The sequence below is a fragment of the Alligator sinensis genome, unplaced genomic scaffold (genome assembly GCF_000455745.1).
Source record: "Alligator sinensis unplaced genomic scaffold, ASM45574v1 scaffold1118_1, whole genome shotgun sequence".
NCBI lineage: Eukaryota > Metazoa > Chordata > Crocodylia > Alligatoridae > Alligator > Alligator sinensis.
Window position 1 is genome coordinate 2,264,965 of NW_005842070.1, and position 17,726 is coordinate 2,282,690.

The following is a 17,726-nucleotide window of genomic DNA, read 5'->3' on the forward strand; positions in this document are numbered from 1 at the left end:
TGAAGTAGCGCCTCCTGATGTCCAACTTAAACCTTCCCTCCACCAGCTTGTGACCGTTATTCCTGGTCACTCCTGGCGGCGCTCGGGGGAACAGGGACTCCCCCAGTGCCTGTTGATCCCCCCTGACTAGTTTATAGCAGGCCACAAGATCCCCCCTCAGCCTTCTCTTCTGGAGGCTGAACAGGTTCAGGTCCCGTAACCTTTCCTCATAGGACCTGCCCTGCTGTCCCTTGATCATGCGAGTGGCCCTCCTCTGAACCCTCTTGATGCTGTCCACATCCCTCTTAAAGTGCAGCTCCCAGAACTGGATGCAGTACTCCAGCTGCGGCCTGACCAGTGCCGCATAGAGGGGGAGGATCACCTCCTTGGTCCTGCTTGAAATGCATCTGTGGATGCACGACACCTGGTTGGGCACTGTGAGCACCATCTGGCCATGTGGAGGGGGGCAGGCCAGTCCCAGTGCAGCTCTGTAGGGGAAGAAGCTTGACCTGGCTCTGCAGAGAGGGAACAGAGCATGGCCCAGCTTGGGGGGAGTGGTAGTGGCAGGAGGGTGGGGAGAGGGACCCACAGAGAGGCAAGGGAGCATGGCCAAGCCCTAGCTTGGCGCCGCCAGGGGAAAGGGATGTGGCCTAGCCCCGATCCAGGGTGGGAAGGGGGCATGGCCCAGCCCTGTGAGGGAAGGGGGTCAGAGTCTGGCCTTGACCAGGTGCATGGAGCCTGGGGATTTGTCAGGGAGAGGGTGGTCTTATTAATGGCTGTGAAATTTCCTGACCCATGGGGAGCCCTGCAGGCCAGATGCCATGGTTCTGGGCTGCATTTGCTCCACAGGCCAGAGATTGAGCACCCCTGTCTTCTAAACTATAGAAACTATTTGTGCCGCCACAGGTGAAACAGCTGTATCTCTCTACTGGTTTTTGGAAATGTGAATTGAGTCAGGCTGTTGTCCAGACCTAGAATACCAAATGTTAGAGGCTGCTTAGCTGAGATTTTGAAATTTTAAGATTCGTATCAGCATAGGTCTAGGCCCTGTCTGCAGGGTTCAGTTTCTTCTCAAAGGTCTGAGTTGTGATGAAACTGAGGAAACCAAAGAGGGACTTTGAGAACTTTTTTCTTTTGATACCATATTTACCTGAAACCAGGATGGCCACACATTTATGATGACCCCCCAATCATTAGATTCTATGTGTTTGTTACAATTTTCCGTGTATAGAATTATTGGAGGGTTGTCTTAAATTCACCCCCTTCCCCTCCACTTCCCCCACAGCTACAGTGGGGAAAACAGTGGCAGTGGGGTTTGACCCGTGCTCCTTGCCCCCCACATTGCCTGTCCACCCTCACCACTTGGTTTCCCTGCTGCTACACTGCAGCCTCTGCACACTAGTAGCAGCAGCAGTGGCAGCTCAAGTGGGGCCCCAGCTCCCCACTGCTGCTACAGGGCTGAGTTGTAACTGGAGGAGACTCATGGTCTGTGACCTGCTGGAGCGAAGGTAAGTGTGGGGAGGTAGAGGCTGAGCAGGGGCAGGAAGCAGCTATGGCCCTGGCCCCAATTGCTGGCCTCTTTGCTGCCTCATACTCAAATCCAAGACAAGGGGCTTTTCCCCCATGTTAAATGCAGGGGGAAACCTCGTCTTGGTATCACATAAATATGGTAGTTCAAATAAAACTGTGTACATTGCCCAAGTTAAAGGGTAATGTCAGTTCTGCACTTGGTTTCCCTTCATAGAGTTGACATTAATTCTAAGTCCCCATACAAGTGCCCAATTCCAGTTATTAGTTATTATGCTCATTATATTTCTACTAGCTTTAGAATATATTCAGTTTACAGAAATGTAGACCTACCCAGAACTGTGTTATTCTGGGATGGCAAGCAAATTCATTCCTAGAAAATGGCTGCACACAGCTGGATGCCCATCATCCCAAGTTTTTATGGAAGATATCTTACGCTGCCCTTTTTGTTTCACTGCTAATTTTGAAGCCAACATGGCAAATGCTCCTTTTACCTTCTCTTATCTTGTGAAGGGAAGATAAGACCCACCTACAGCATGCCCATTACAGAATTGGCTTATTTCTTACTTTCAGTTGTTCTTATTATAAAGAAAGATCTGTGCTGCTGTTTAATTGGTACCATCTGATGATTGGATTAAAGGCAACATTGCAGTTGCCTGTTGGAAAAAAAAATTGTTGGGGTTTGGTTTTGTTTTGTTTTTAAGTATTATTCTGACTTGTCTTTTTGGGGTGGTTATTTGGTAACACCTTTTATTTCTCAATGCTGAGGAGGCAAGATAAAAATTGTTAATTGAAGGGCAATACAGACATGAATGAAAGGGGAGGGGCTACCCTTGAATAGAATTTTTTGCCTTATTTGTGATGCATTTTGTTCCTCTGGCTCTATCTTGCCCCCTCCTGAGTATGAAGAATTGTGCAGTCAGTAGGTCTAGCTGGGACTGCAAGCACAGCAGATGCCAAAAGTAGTTCAGAAGCTCTCCCTCTGACCTGTGGCTTAAGGAAGTGTAGATAGCTGTGAAAGCATTGTGCAATATTTAATGCATTAAAGAAATACCCTTTAGTAATTTAATATTTAAAATGCTGAAAAAGCATGAAGCTAGCAAGAGCCCACAGTTAAGGAACAAAATTGGATAATGATAGGTGCTGTGCAAACCTAGTGTAGTATAGTCCCTGTCCCTAGAAGTTTAGAAAGCTAAGTTATGATGAGAAACATGTGGGGAATGACAGAGTAGACTGTAGACCCATACTCTTCCTGCTTTTGTAATATATTTTCCCTCCTAGCATAAGTTGTCCTGGCACTTTGTTGGGAAGGGTGGTATATAAATCTAAACCAATAATGATGAAAGATCACGTTCAGTACAAAGAGTGGTAGTCACAGTCTTGTATACTGAGGTTGGCTGTATCTATGCAACTATGTGCCATACTCTGCTTTAGTTAAGTTTCAAGACCAAAAATACCAGTGTAGACTAAGTACCTTTCACACACACTTCCGGGTTTTGTTACCTACTGCAATGGCAAGTTACTTCCAGCTCAAAGATAATAATTTTGCAATAAAAATCTGCAGCCAGGGTTAGACTTCTTATGCACTGTGGTTCTAGTGACTGAAAGAGGTTTTCAGTACTCAGACATCTTGGAATTTACTTCATATTTCTTGTTAGAAATACAGATTCTCATTAAATGCTAGGATTTACTGTTTTATTCTTGTTTTTCTGGGAAATGAAACAGCTTCAGAAATTTTCCCCATGGAAATTTAGCTCACATTTAAGTTAATACACAGATGATCGTGACAAATATATCAGGAACCTTTGTTAGCATGCTTAGCATGATCTTGGCCTTTGTTTTATTTCATCTTTCTTTGGCTGCTTGCTTGTTCTAGCCTGTTTGTTTGTTCTTATATTTTTCCTTACCTACCCTAAATACATTGTAATGAGCAGGAAAGAGCATTTGGAACCTTAAACATTAATGTCATTTGAAAAAAGAAGAAAGAAAAACTGACCAAATTTGACAGTCAGTTGACTCGCCTATAAATCTCTGTTTTATCACTAGGACAGAATTCCTAGTTTGTCATGAAATTAAAGAAAGGAAAAACTGCATGTGGGCACCAGATTAGTCTTTTAATAAATTGTTCATAAATTGTAGTGCATGGAATGCTTAGTTTAAAAATATCAATGCTCTTGGAACAAAAATGAGCATGACCACTGTCATAGTAGGTGTGTTTAGATGAGCTATTCCAAAAGATAATTTTCTCAGTTTTACTTACTATTCCTGAACTTATGGAAGCTTACTTGAGGACATGATCTTTGTTTTGGGGCCTTTTCTGACTAACCTGCACAGTCCTTCTGCTAGTTTCATCCCTGTCCCCTTCATTGTATGGTCAAAGGCAATAATTAAGTTAATGTAAAATAAGTCTTTTTCATAAAGCAAAAGAACTCAAGCTTTTTTTTTTTTTGCAATACAAACATGGAATGAGTAGTATGGGAAAAGTTTAATGTGAAAACTGAGATTAAAATTTTGTTCTGTGAATTCAGATCTCCTGAGGAAAGGAGGTATGCCACAAAATACCATTAGATTTTTAATTTATAGTTTAAATCTTTTTCTCTACCCTCAGTGCTCACCATGGCCTGATACTCCTACGGCATTTGTAAACAACACCTCTACCCCAGCTCCAACTTTTACCTCTGCTCAACATAGTAGTACCTATAGTGTCCCAGACAGGTAAGAATCTTAAATGATGATACAGAAGACAGCTTTTGAATACCATACTTATTCTGAAGTATTTTCCTTCAAGTGAAGATGCAACATGAATAAATGTGAGAGATGGACAATTAATGCCCAAAATTGTGTGCAAATGGAAGAAGAGAAAATGTTGCATTTCATAGCAAAGACACAAATCTGTGGTCTTTGAACTGCTATAACTGAGTCCTGATCCATGTTGTACTGCTTTAACTTATAGCAAGATACAACCAGTTTTCTTAATGTGGACAGAGTTCTTTTGTTACAAAGGTGCTTTATGCCATTAGTTTATTTCTGTAAGCACTATGTGTCGTATCAGTATTGCTGTCTTGGAAAATCTGATCAATAAAACATGGTAGAATAAGGCTAAGTGAGTTGATTTGTCTTCTATGAGAGTCAAAGTAATACCTCCTGGGTTTCTCTTTCTGTCAGCCAAATATTGTTAGAAATATTTAACTTGAACAGAAAATTTGTACGTGATCGCTGAGCACACAGCTGTGTTTCAGTTGACAAGTTGGAAAGAAATTATAGACCAGATGACTTGAACCATCTAAATGTGGTGGTCTTTCTCTTTTACAGCAGGGCAGTTCAACTTCTGAGCACCTGGGGGACCATGTGCTGATGTGGGCTGTCTGAAAAGCTCAGTGGGGGCCCCTTTCCACCATGCTGTCCTGCCCCAGAGGCCCTGGCTGCCACCGCAGCCGGAGCAGTGAGGGAAAGGCAGCCCCACAGGAGTTCCAGGGCAGCATGTTAACCCCTCAGAGGCTGTACGTGGCCCAGGGGCTGCCAGTTGGACAGCATTCTCTTAAAGGGTATTTTCTACCACACTTGTTCCTCCCTGTGTAGACTTACATGGCATGCAGCTGCCATAAAATAGGGATGTTGTTATTTTGCAAATTTCAGAATACTTTTGTGTGCAGTGTTTGACTTTTTTTGTTTGTTTTTACATTCTCTCACCTTCTAAAAATCCTTTAATATGGTTGTTTCCTTCCCCCAATAGCAATTCTTCCTCTCCTAATCATCAAGGAGATGGATCCTCTCAAGGGACTGGAGATGTGAGTATCTGTTCTCCTGTTTCATCATTGTTATGCTAAATGAAACATGTTTCCAGTTGAATAATATGAAGTACAGTTGATTTATAACTAGTTCATTATCTGTATGCTTTGATTAAAGGACATAATATGCATAATTGTCTTTTTTTATAACTTATTGAGCTGTTTATTTTGGTAATTTATATAAACTAAGTAAACTAATCTTCAGCTCTCTTTATTACAGCAACTTCTTCCTTCAGCCACAATCCAGGAAACTCAACAATGGTTGCTCAAGCATAGGTTCTCTACCTATACAAGGCTTTTTTCAAATTTCTCAGGTATTATTTTTAAAACTACCTGTTTAAAAATTTCCCACAGATTTAAAATGATAGTTGTCTCTGTAAAACTATTGTAAAGAATAGCATTGTAGGGTTGCAGATTTAGTGTATCCTCCTACTTTACAAGCTAATTGTGCTCAGTTGGAGGAAGAGGCTGTTTTTCTAATTGCCAGCTCTGCAAGCTCATCCTGACAACTGCAAACGAAACTGGGTTCGTTCTTCTGTGTCACTTGGTAATGATGGTTCACAGACTTAGTTAAGACCTAATTTACCCGCTGTGTAGGGAGGAGATGAAATAACGCACAGGATCTTCAGAATTATGGTCCATCCAGTGTGTTCTGTCTGTAACACCTGGTGTTCCTGTGGAAAGTACAAAAAAATTAACGTTTGGTAGTTGTGGGATATTCTGTCCCCTTCTTGATTCCTAATCTGTAGAGATTGATTTAAAACCCAAACTGTAAGGTTCAATGATTTTTTGTTCACATTATCTGAAGAACATCCAGAGCTATTACAATTATAGATCCATTCACTCTGCTAATTTTTGGCCTTGACATCCTGTTGCCTGAAGCTTAAGAAGTTCTTTACAAATGCGGTAAAAGTTATTTTTCTGAATTTAGTTTTAGTTTCATTGAATTGTCCCAGTGCTCTTCCTTAAATGTCAGTCAGTGTGGATCCCTCTATGGATACAGATGTCTGGAATTAGAGTGGTTGTGTCCGTTGTGTCTATACACCTCACACTTTTTTTTATGCAGGATCTGGAAGCAGCTGCAGCCCTAAAGGGGAGCTCATCTGTCACCCCCTGCCCCCACCCCCCTCAGCTCCTTCTTATAGCCACAGCAGTAAGTTGCTGACCTGCTAAATCAGTGGTTTCAATCTCAAGGCAACTCTTGCTAGATTCACGGCACCCTTTGGAAAATACTAGTTCTTGAAGTTTTCACTTGTTTTTTGACTACAGAAAAATAATACAGCAGTTTTTCTCTTGCGAAGAAATCAGAAAGACTGCCACTGGCTGTAATTTTTTTGACACTGAAATCCTACTTGAATTCTCTGGGTTTATCTTGTGAATTATGTGTAGGCATTTGCACAACACTCCTGAAAATATCTTGCTACACTCCAAGGTGCTGTGGCACCCTGGCTGAGAATTACTGTGCTAGATCTTAGCTTTAGGAAAACCTTATAAATTTATTTGGAACTTCCTTTATTACCTTTTAATCTTCAGTTGCTTCACTCATATTGATTCACCTTGACTGAACATAGACCAAAGGCTTCCTCTCTCTGCAAGACTCCTCACCATAGAAGACTTCAAGCCCTCTGTTCTGCAGTAGGCTAACCCTATTGAAAGATGCATACAAATTGTACCTCTTTTGTCATATGTAATAAATGCCAAACGCGCCTATCGTTTTCTGCCAGGGTGCAGAAGATAAAGTTCAAACTCCTATCTTTTGGAATAGTACCTTTTGTAAGTAAATTCCAAGATCCTGCTCATAGGCAATCGTCATGCAACACCTTGTTTAGCAGATACAGATGGCTGGTTTAGAAAATGAGGTCCAAGAAAGGAACAAGCACCAGTATAGCAACCCAGCAATCAAAATGGGTAACAGCAATTCCAGTGTGAATGTCCAGTGCTGTCAGAACACGGAAGTAGACACTCCAGGGGAGGATTGCTGTCCTCCCATAAGAAAAGGCAATACACAAACTCTGGAGGAAATTCTCCAGAACCTGCATGATTTGGAGGACTACAGAAAAGCTACAACTTTTGGCACATGAGAACCTGTCTCCAGAACTGCCTTCCTGGGCCTGTAGGAGAATAACAACCATCACAACTACTGAAGCATCTGCTGGTACTGGTATGGAACGTTGTACCAGGACTGTCTTATGCCCCTAGAGAGAGCCTGTATACTTTTCAGTGTCACACAGGCATATGTTCTCCCCTCTTCAAGCAGAGAGCCATATCTTGTTAGATTGGTGGCCAGTAAATACACTTGACTGGATTTTAGATTCCCATATCGGGTTGAGCCACCATTATCTCACCAGGACTGACATCCAGTGAGCCAGCCACAACTGTCATATTAAACACAACCAAGAGATTCAAATGTAACCCTATATTTTACTTTTTGTCGTGCTGAAATTCGTTAGTGTTTTTTCTTTTTGTTCTCTTGGCTGGTTTTTGATTTATAGCAACACTTTGCCTCCTAGTCCTGTGGTTTACTTAGTTTCCTTCTAAGGGAACTCATTAAAGGCATCTGGAAGTCAAAATATTTTTCAGCGGGATTCCCTTTTTGTCCACTATCCTAGTGGTTTCTTTGAGAAGGCTTTAATAGATTACTGAGCTGCCTTTTGAAGAACTGTCATTCACCCTAGTGATCTTCAATAATAGTCTTTCCTGCCCAAGTACAGGGGGCTGGACCCGATGATCTGTGAGGCCCCTTCTAGCCCCTAATGACTATGAACGAGTGCTTATATGATCTTCCAAATGTTTCATTCTTCTTTTAATTTCAACTGGTTTGCTAGATATAGATATCAAACTTACTGCTCCACAATTTCCTGGATAATTCCTGGAGACTTTTACACACGTGCATTTGCTTTCCTCCTATCATTTGCTACAGTAACTGTCCTCAGTGGCAGCTTAATGCCCGGTGTATTTTCATTAATAGATCAGGTGGGTCTGGCAGTGTGTTTTATTTTAAATTACTAGTTTGTTCCAGTGTACCATCTTCATTACTACAAAGGAAAGGTGTTGGGTGATTCAACAACATCCTTTTTGGTGAAGATTGATGCAAAGAAATAATTTAGTTTCTTGACCATTTCTTTTCCCTCCTTTAGTTTTCCTATTAGTCCCTAATAGACCAGGCAAACCACCAGTTATTTTGGGGGCTTTCTAATTATGATATACTTACAGATCTTGTTAGCAATTATGTGTGGCTGCTGTTCTACAGTATCCAATTTGGTCCATTTACTTCCTCCCTCACTTATTTTCTCCTGCAAATTAAGCTCTTGGTTTCACCGCTAGATGTATGCAGCTTCTGAAACATCTCTTCTGTGCTGTAGAAAAAGTTGTTCTAAGAAGCAGTTGCTTACAATGAGTAGATTTGTTTCCGTAGGCTGTGCTCTATTGTTCACTTCACCAGTCTATATACAAGTAACTGAACATTTTTGGATTTTGCTGCTTGTTTCTAAGCCTTCACTTTTTTAGTAAGGAAGCTAATAATAAAGCTCTACTACTATAGTAGAGTTCACAAACAAATGCACAGTCCTCTCTACTAGATTCTGTCATCTTTTTGTCATAGTCTGATAGTTTATGGCCAGATATTATATGCCATTGACTTAAGTTATTCCACTGTGCTTCTGTAATGTGAGCTATACCAGCATCCTCTTTGATTAAGAGACATTCTAGTCCCTAAGCTTTTCTTTTTTCATAAGTGTGTGTATATAAAAGTATGTTAGATGCATCTTGACACACATCCTCCTGTTTAACCCTTTTTATGGTACCATTCTTCCCATACTTTCTCCCTGAGAGAGTCATGTTTTGTGGGCTGTTCTCCTGAATTACCACTCATTTTAATTACCAACATCTTTATGTTCTGTCTTGGTGCTGATCAAATCCTGAAAACGCTTATCATGACACCATGACTGACCATTTTTAAGTCTCTTACAAAGCACATCCCTCTTGCATAGACTCCCCTTCCCCAAAAGATTCCCATGGCCTGATACAATTACAATTACCTTTTTGGCAGGCATGTCTCAAATTAGTCCTCCAACCTTCCCAAGTACCACTAGTCCTCTTCCCTTGCTCGATCTGCCATTCTGTTTCCTGTCCTACATTTTCTACCAAATTTGCTAAGTTGTCAGCTTCCTTCCTTGTGCTCCCTTCTCCATCTGCTGCTCTGCTTTCAACTCCATGCCCTTTCTGCTTCTGTGTTGCTTATCCTCCTCCCTGATCTGCCACATGGCACACATGCAGCAGGTTGACCACCCCGACCTAATAGAATAACATCCCTCTGTCCTGTCTTCTCAGCTTTGTTGAGACCCCAGAATTGTTTTGGCTGCTTGGACCTGCCTGGATTTTCAGAATGTGTCATGAGTAACACTTATGCAATCTCACAGCCATTGTTAGGTTTGCAAAGAGGTAACAGATAGATAGGCTTTGCAAATGTACAGGTCTGGTGGGCTAGAGGGGACAGAGTTGGACATGTTCCTTTTCTATTTGTGTTGATTCTGCAGAGCTAGTAGGATCAAAGAGTAGAAATAATGTTAGTCGTGTCTTCAGGACACAGGAGCATTCTTTCATTTTTGCTTTTGATGGAAATGTACCTCACGGGTGGCCAGCCTGCAGCATGGGTGCCACCAGTGCCACGAGCAGCCTCTGTGCATGGCACACAGCAGAGCAAGGAGGGGACAAGCAGCAAAGTGGAATATAGGGCAGGAAGCAGAAAGCAGAGCAGTAAATCAGGGAGAGAAAGGGGATAAGAGTGGTACTTGGGGAGAGTGTGGAGTTAATTTATGGCACCGCTGCCGAAAAGGTTGGCCCCTATTATGGTAGATTTTGCAAGTCTAGCAATACGTTCTCGAGAACAGCAATAATACAGATAGCCAAAGGTGGCAGTTTTGTTGCAGATGGCATAGAACCAGTGGTCCAACTATTTCTGTACTTAAGGGACAGTAGTTTATGATAAACCAACATGCTATGGGCATGCCTCTGCTTTGTAATGTGCAACTGAAATACATTCACCCAGCTTAAATATTTTAACTCAAATCAAATCATTTAGGCTTTTATTTGTATCTACAGAAATGACATTACTATGTCAAAGGGGTGCTAATTGGTGCTACTAATGCTGCCCACCTCTGGAAATAAGGCCATTCAAACATAGCATTGGATAGTGCCTCTCCAAAAATGTTAAAGCAGAAGTGGCTCATTCATCCTGTTTTTAACTTGCATGGTTGTATTGCTCTTCAAGGATCAGCTTGTAACTCTTGTCCTAAACCGATTGTTCCCAACTTTTTTCAACTCAAGGTTCTCCTTTAGAAATGCCAGTTCTTAGCTTTCACTTTTTTGGAGTAATTCTGTTGCAAAGAACTGAGAAAGCTCACAAAGAGGTCAGAATGTTTTTTGACACTGTGGATTCCTGTTGGAGATCTCTAGGTTTGTCCTATGGATCATTTTTTGCACATCTAACAGCACTAATATTGAGGCATCCTGTGGCACCCTTAAAAGGATCTCAAAGTGCCATGTCACCCTTGTGGAGATTTACAGTCCTAAACAAATTGTTGACATTACTTTTTGCTTTGTACTAAAAAAACTGACAAAAATCCTCCTCTTTGTATTTCTCCAGGTGCTGATTTATTAAAGCTGACAAGAGAGGATCTGGTACAAATCTGTGGTCCGGCCGATGGAATTCGGCTATATAATGCACTGAAATCCAGGTAAAGTGCCAAGCGCACACTTAAGTGCTTTTGTTTAATCATAGAATGTGCCTTTCTTAGAATAGGGGATCTGGGAGGTATGCATTCAGAGTTAGATTGGCGTAAGCCCATGTGAGCTGTCTCAGGAGTTGGCAGTAATGTGCTCAAAAGAAGACTGTTTTGTGTATACCTTCAGGGCAGGCCACAGATATGATGCAGGCACTGATGAATGCAAAGGTAGACTGTAAGACTGGTAGCAATGCAGTTGGGAAGTACTGATTTCTTCAAGACGGATGGGTTTGTTGCCAAGAGACAAAACTTCTCATTTAGGTGAGCTATAAAGAACCTAAAGTCTTTGAGGTCATAGCTGTTAATTATTAACAAATTCAGCATTCTAATTTGACGTAACTGATTCTAACTGATGTAATGGATTTTTAATAACATGCTGACTTTTAAGATCTGTAATTACTGCTACTCCAGTAATAATGTTGCAGGATTCCAATGTAAATAAGCCAGGTCTTAATGATTTTAGAATTGTGGAATTCGTTTTTAAACTTAAATTTACTAGCACTTTTGACAGACAAGCTCAATAGTTCTGATAGTAGCTCATTAGATTAGCTACCTGTGATAGTTGATGATGTATTCGTTTAAAATAGTGTGTAAAACAGTCATGTTTTAAGCATGTTCTGAATGCTAAGACTTTGAATTCAGAGAAATACAAATTTTGCTTGTACATGGGTAAAAGTGTTTACCTTTTAATATGTGATCTTTTTAAATTGCAGGTCTGTTAGGCCCCGTTTAACAATCTATGTCTGCCAGGAGCCAGCAAGGAGCATACAACTGGAAAGGCAGCAAGATGCAGGCAGTAGCGATAACAGCAACGGTGCAATATATGGTATGATACAAAGGTCTCTTGAATATTAGCATTTCATGTTTTGCTAAGGTACAAAGTAAAAGTGTATTAGGGAGAGGAAAGAGCTATAGATCCATTTTGTTTTATACACTAGAATTGTGGCTTTCTGGTGTGCAAAGAAGCAGTAGGAAGTTTGGGTTCAGCAAGTGAGTACACAGATGGAAGTTGATGGGGGTGTGAACTGGGGGCACAACAGCTGTTTTAAGCCTTGTGATATACAGTACTTTAATTTTCACTGTAATTTTTTATTTTGTTCTTGGATGCACCAAATTTTGTCACTGTGTGTCACTGCGGATAAGATTCAAGTGAAACTGGAAAAGACCTTTCCCTATGCTATAAAATGCTCACAAGACAAAGTGTTGAAGGTGCCCATAGGGTAGTAATGTGTCAAAAAGCAATCTTTATTAAGAATAGTCATGTGATGAGGAATGGCCTGGATTACAGAATTTTTCCAGCCGTTTTTTTAACAGAAATACATTTATTTTTAGTCACTTCATGTTATGGCAGATCTTTTTTTTTTTTTTGTATTTCTGATGCTGTGTAGTTTGCTTCCAGTTCTGAATTGTGACAAGAAACTGTTTTGAAGGAAAAAATTAAGACAGCTGACACCCATTAATGAATTAGAAACTAGGAAGAAAGTGTTTGCCAGCCAAAGGTCTATGGCTTCTTAGAGGGTTTTGCAAACCAGGGATATAAAATTAAACATCCTGAAGAAATGTGGGTTTTTTCCATGTAGTAAATGTTTATTAATTGGCCTAATGCTTACTGAAAGTTGATTTTTTTTCCTTTATAGTTTATCATGCGATCTACTTAGAAGAAATGGCAGCCTCAGAAGTCACTCGCAAGCTTGCTTTGGTGTTTAATATTCCTTTGCATCAGATCAATCAGGTTTACAGACAGGGTCCCACTGGTATCCACATCCTTGTTAGTGATCAGGTAACTTTTCTCCTCAGAAATTCCATTTGCTTGTTTTTGTAATTTCTTCAAAATTAGACTAGTTCACAATTAAGACTGTGCATTAACAGCTGAGGCTTATTTTAAAACAGCTTGTATCCACACTTGCTGTGGGCATGCTTAAGTGGCATTGTCCTCCTTTGCTTTTTGAGAGCGTATAGCATATATGTAAATGTCTTGATAGTTAGAACTTGAGTTTCTCCATAGTGTTAGAGTGAACTGAGACAATAAATGAACGCAGTAGTTTGCTTAAAATACTCATTTCTCCCCAGAGTAGAAAACACTAAACAGTAATATGTAGTTAAACTCTTCCTGCTAGACTTTGGTCCTTAGTACAGAATCATATATACACAGATATTGTGGTCCAATATTGGATTAGCACTGATATAAGGAAAATTGACTATCAGAAATTGGCTTGACATTGCCAATAATTTGGCCAATAAATGCCCGTGCAGCTGCAGCACAGCACGTAAATGGCAAGGAGCACAGCCCAGCAGCTTGGAGAGCTGTGTCTAGCTGGAAAGTCTGTTGTGGTGGAAGGGGAGGGGGGAGGGAAGGGGGGCCGGGGGGGGAGAACCACCCCCCCCCCCCCCGCTAAGGAAGGGAGTGGAGCTGAGGCAGGTGCTGCCTAGCTAGGACGGAGCCACACCTTGTCCAGGAGCATGCGCCCCTGGATCTGTGCGGGGCATGGGCAGGGTGGGGCTGGTGCTGTGCCAAGCTCTTCCCAGGAGTGGGCCAGGGCTGTGCTCAGGGTGGGCAGCAGTGGTTCTGGGAGTGGGGGCTAGGGGAGGGATATGGTGGATTTTGGGGTGGCTGCAGCCACCCCCCTCCACCCTGCCCATGCTGTTGCTAGGGCTGGTGCTGTGCCAAGGGCACTTCCCCCCCACCCCTCCTGTTTTTACAGGGTGCGCACAGCAATAGAAGCCAACCCCCCACCCTGTGCCCCCCAGACGAGCTGCAGCTCTGTCCTGTGCCCTGCCCTAGTTGGGCAGTGCCTGCTCCAGCCCCACTCCCTCCCTCACTGCGGGGGCCTCGATCTGCCCCGCCATGCTCCTTCCCTCCCCTTCCCCTTCCATCACAACAGACTTACCAGCTGGACGTAGCTCTTCAAGCTGCCAGGCTGGTATCGGAAATCAGATCGGTATCAGCTGATATGCCTCCATAAAAATCAGCTATTAGTATCAGCCCCCGAAATCTCTATCAGTGCATCCCTACAGAATTCATTATTGGCACTCTATACAGTTACAACCGGGGCAATAAGGTCTGTGCTGGAAGGCCCCTCAAAGTCAGTGAGTCACTTTAGTTTGTAGCATGCTTTTTACCTTTAAGTAAATGAACATTATGAAAGTATTAATATGTTTATTGTAGCAATATGGAATCTTTACCATGCATCAGTTTAAAAAAACAAAACAACAACAAAAAAACCTTTAAGTTTGAGCAGACACTTTGGTTTTGGTTTACTTAACTCCAACTGTTCCTTACAGCTATAATTTCAGACTTCAGGAACCTCAAGAGGTCATTTGGTCCAACCCCTGCATGAATGCTATTTCTAAACCGTCCCTATCAAATCCTTATCCACCTTCCATCTGAAAACTTACAATGAAGATGGTATGACTTCCCTAGGCAGTATGGGCACTTAGACACATAAGAGGAGTTGCTCCAACCAGTATGTAAACTGATGCGCTCTGGCAGCCTCACGTGTCACATATATCAGTGGTGCAGCACACCTTAGCACTGAGAAAATGGTGGCCGTGCACTTTGAACTAAAACACTTTTGATGTGCTTTTAGTTCAGTGTGTACTGCCACCATTTTCTCAGCATGGAGGCGTGCTGCGCCACTGCACATGCTCCTGACATGGCACCAGGTGCTTTTAATTAGAGCAGCTCACTAATTAAAAGTGCTCAGCGCCATGCCAGAAGCACGTGTAAAAATGCCCTATAATTCCACCACTGTCTTACTGTTTTAACAGTAAGGAAGTTTTTTTGAGCCTGTATATTTAATGTCACAATGTATTGAAACAGAATATAGGAAAGTATTAATTAGCCTTTTGGAACTAAAGCTGCCTGGACATTCAGACTGCCCTCCTACCAGGGACATGGATGTTATTTTAATGTGTCCTCTCTATTTCTAGATGGTTCAAAACTTTCAAGATGAGAGTTGTTTCTTAGTCACCATAATAAAAGGTATGCTGGCTTTTTTGATGATGGGGATAATGAAAATCAAGTTATTGTGGCAATAATAAGCCATAATCAGGTTTCGTTTCAGTGGAAGTTCTAGCTATGTGGCATCTGTTTTTACAAACCAGAAAATGCATCAAACTTGAGATGGAGCTGAGGGAAAGAATTATAATTGGTTGATGGAACCTGGAATTGTTCACTAGTCTTTCTGAACTGGATTGCTTTAAAACCTATACTCAAAAAATGTATATTGTAAAAGCACAATACTTTAGACATCTTTGCTTTTTAGTGTTCCAGTTTAATATTAATCACAGATTCCTGTTAGTAGTCACCTTACATATTTGAATGAAGTTATTGCTCCAGATCCAATTCCTAGATTTCTAAAACTACTGGAGCAACAGGATGTGGGTGTAATTCAACAACACTGTTTAGATTATCACCCACTACTTTACCATATACAGTAAAATCCCTGTTATCCGGGATTTTACTAAATGGAATACTCCATTAACTGGCATTTCAGGGGCGGGACACACATGGTGCCATGCCCCGTTTTCCTGCTTGCTGCGCCACTTTCTTCCCTGGCTGCATTTGCGCCCCTCCCCTCTGTTGCAGCAGCCTGTGGCCGGGCTGCCCTGGTGTTTGTGGGGAGCGGGGGAGTGGCGTGCAGCCAGACACAGGTGGAGAGGTGGGGATCAGCACCAGCATCTCCTGCCCTGCCTGGGGTCAGAGCTGGGAGTCCTGTGCCCTCAGGCAGAGACTCCATCCCTGCGGGCTTGTGCACAGGAGCCGGGTGCAGTGCCTGCCACAGCAAGCTGGGCCAGGCTCTCCTGCCTGCTCCCTTGGTAGGGCTCACAGCTCCCAGTGCCAGGGACAGGGCCGGAGCCGCCGGGGTGCAGGGACCAACCCGCTCTGGGAGCAAATCCTATGGCCCCTCCCACCTGGGATCAGAGCTGGAAGCCCTGCACTCCTGGGCAGTGTCTTGAGCCACCCCCCTCCCGCTGTGCATCCAGCCAGAAACCCTGTGCCTCAGGTAACCAGCACTTCTACCTTACTAGTACCCCCCATTCCACACACGTGCCAAATAACTGGGATTTTACTGTACCTACAAAAATAGAATTACTCTCTGAGTATTGTGAAGTTTCCAAAGTAGAAGTGTCCTGTTCTGTGGTACCTTTTTAATTTAAATTTCAAAATTAGCATATGCGCCAAAAAGTAGAGACTATTAAAGGCTGGATTACAGGATTACCCTTAAAACGTCCTGGTACTTGTGTACCATGTAGCTGTGACAGATTTTTTTCCATAGCCAGAAAAGATTATTTTTCCTGTGTTCAACAATTGCAGAGGATCTGTTATTGAGCATAAAGGAGCTAATAATGCAGATTGCTGCATTACTCTTCTTGTTTTCAAAAGACACAACAACTTATCAATGAAAGACTTCTTTGTATTACAAAACTTTAAATAATTGGCATTTTGAATTTGCCGACTTACATTTTAAACTGATTTGCTTATGGAAAGAGCAAAATCAGACTTGTGCTAATTGCTCCTATTCATATTTATATGATGCAAATAATACTTCATGTATTTGCTGCTCAGGTATAGACTGGCATTATTTACTTATTCTGTCCAGCTTATACCTCATTGTTCCTGGCCCCTTACCTCACCTTTCTGGAGCCTGGCTTTCCTTTATACCTCCCTAATCCTTACCTTCATCCTTCATGTTATGCTTCCCAGATTTGTATGCCCTATTCCAGTGATTCTCAATCTTGGTAGACTCAAGGTACCCCTTAGAAAATGCCAGCTCTCATCTTTCACTCATTTCTCAAGTATGGAAACATAAAAGCAATTCTTTTGTTGCAAAGAGCTCAAACACCACAGCAGGTCAGAATGCTTTTGTCATACTGGACTGCTATTTGAAATCTCTGGGTTTATCTTGTGAATCATGTGTGGGTGTTAGCACATTTAATAGTGCTGATAGTGCATAGTGCCCTGAAAGACTTCATGGCACCCTGGTTAAGAATCACTGCTCTGTCCAGTACCCTATATGCTCAGTGCATGACACACCCCTTGCTTTTACCAGATACTATAAGGGGTTAGAATTCACTAGGGAAGTATCCCTTAGCATCATGTGAAAAGACTTGTGTCTGGGTGTATTGTCAGGGCTCAGAGTCCTTTTAAAGGTGAAGGTTTCCATTTTTGAGATCCAACAACTGGTACTCACTATGCACACCTGGTGATGTAAAAACTGATTCAAATTAAAACACCATTTGGCTCCAGTAACTACTGCAGTTTTCAACTGCTTGACTTTATCAGTGCTTTGATGCTTGCCTTCTTCCACAGTAGTAAAGTTGGGCACTCCCCCTGCTCAGCTTCAGCTAACAGTGGCAGCGAGAGGATGAGGTAGTGGGAGAGTGGCTGAAGGGGGTGGACGCTGCCATGTTTTGCAAACACACACACAAGCAGTTTGAAGAAATTCTGCACTAAGCTATTCAGTGATTCTTGCTAATGAAAACTAAGAAAAATACTAAAATCACCTGACTTGACTTGAAATTAATCGTGTAAATAATTCTCAGTATGCATTATATTTTGTTTCTAGTGCTCCTTTTTGTTTCAGTTTGAAGCGCTGCCTTATAAATGAGATGAGGTTGAAGAATGAGAGCACTAATTGATCTTTTT

At 42.1% G+C, this 17,726-nt stretch overlaps 1 protein-coding gene across 6 annotated transcripts in view; it reads left to right on the forward strand.

The window, feature by feature from the left end:
* Nucleotides 1-17,726, forward strand: part of UBP1 (upstream binding protein 1) — a 79,911-nt gene that overhangs the window by 59,950 nt on the left and 2,235 nt on the right. For 4 of the 6 annotated variants that reach the window (XM_025204149.1, XM_025204148.1, XM_025204146.1 and 1 more), the window contains 7 exons: nt 4,115-4,221; nt 5,240-5,294; nt 5,515-5,608; nt 10,939-11,029; nt 11,791-11,903; nt 12,715-12,857; nt 15,008-15,059. In XM_025204149.1, the coding sequence (XP_025059934.1) occupies nt 4,115-4,221; nt 5,240-5,294; nt 5,515-5,608; nt 10,939-11,029; nt 11,791-11,903; nt 12,715-12,857; nt 15,008-15,059 (655 nt within the window). Of the gene's footprint in view, nt 1-4,114; nt 4,222-5,239; nt 5,295-5,514; nt 5,609-10,938; nt 11,030-11,204; nt 11,339-11,790; nt 11,904-12,714; nt 12,858-15,007; nt 15,060-17,726 lie in introns of those variants that run through there. The other 2 variants (XR_003094028.1, XM_025204147.1) reach the window with 2 other exon arrangements.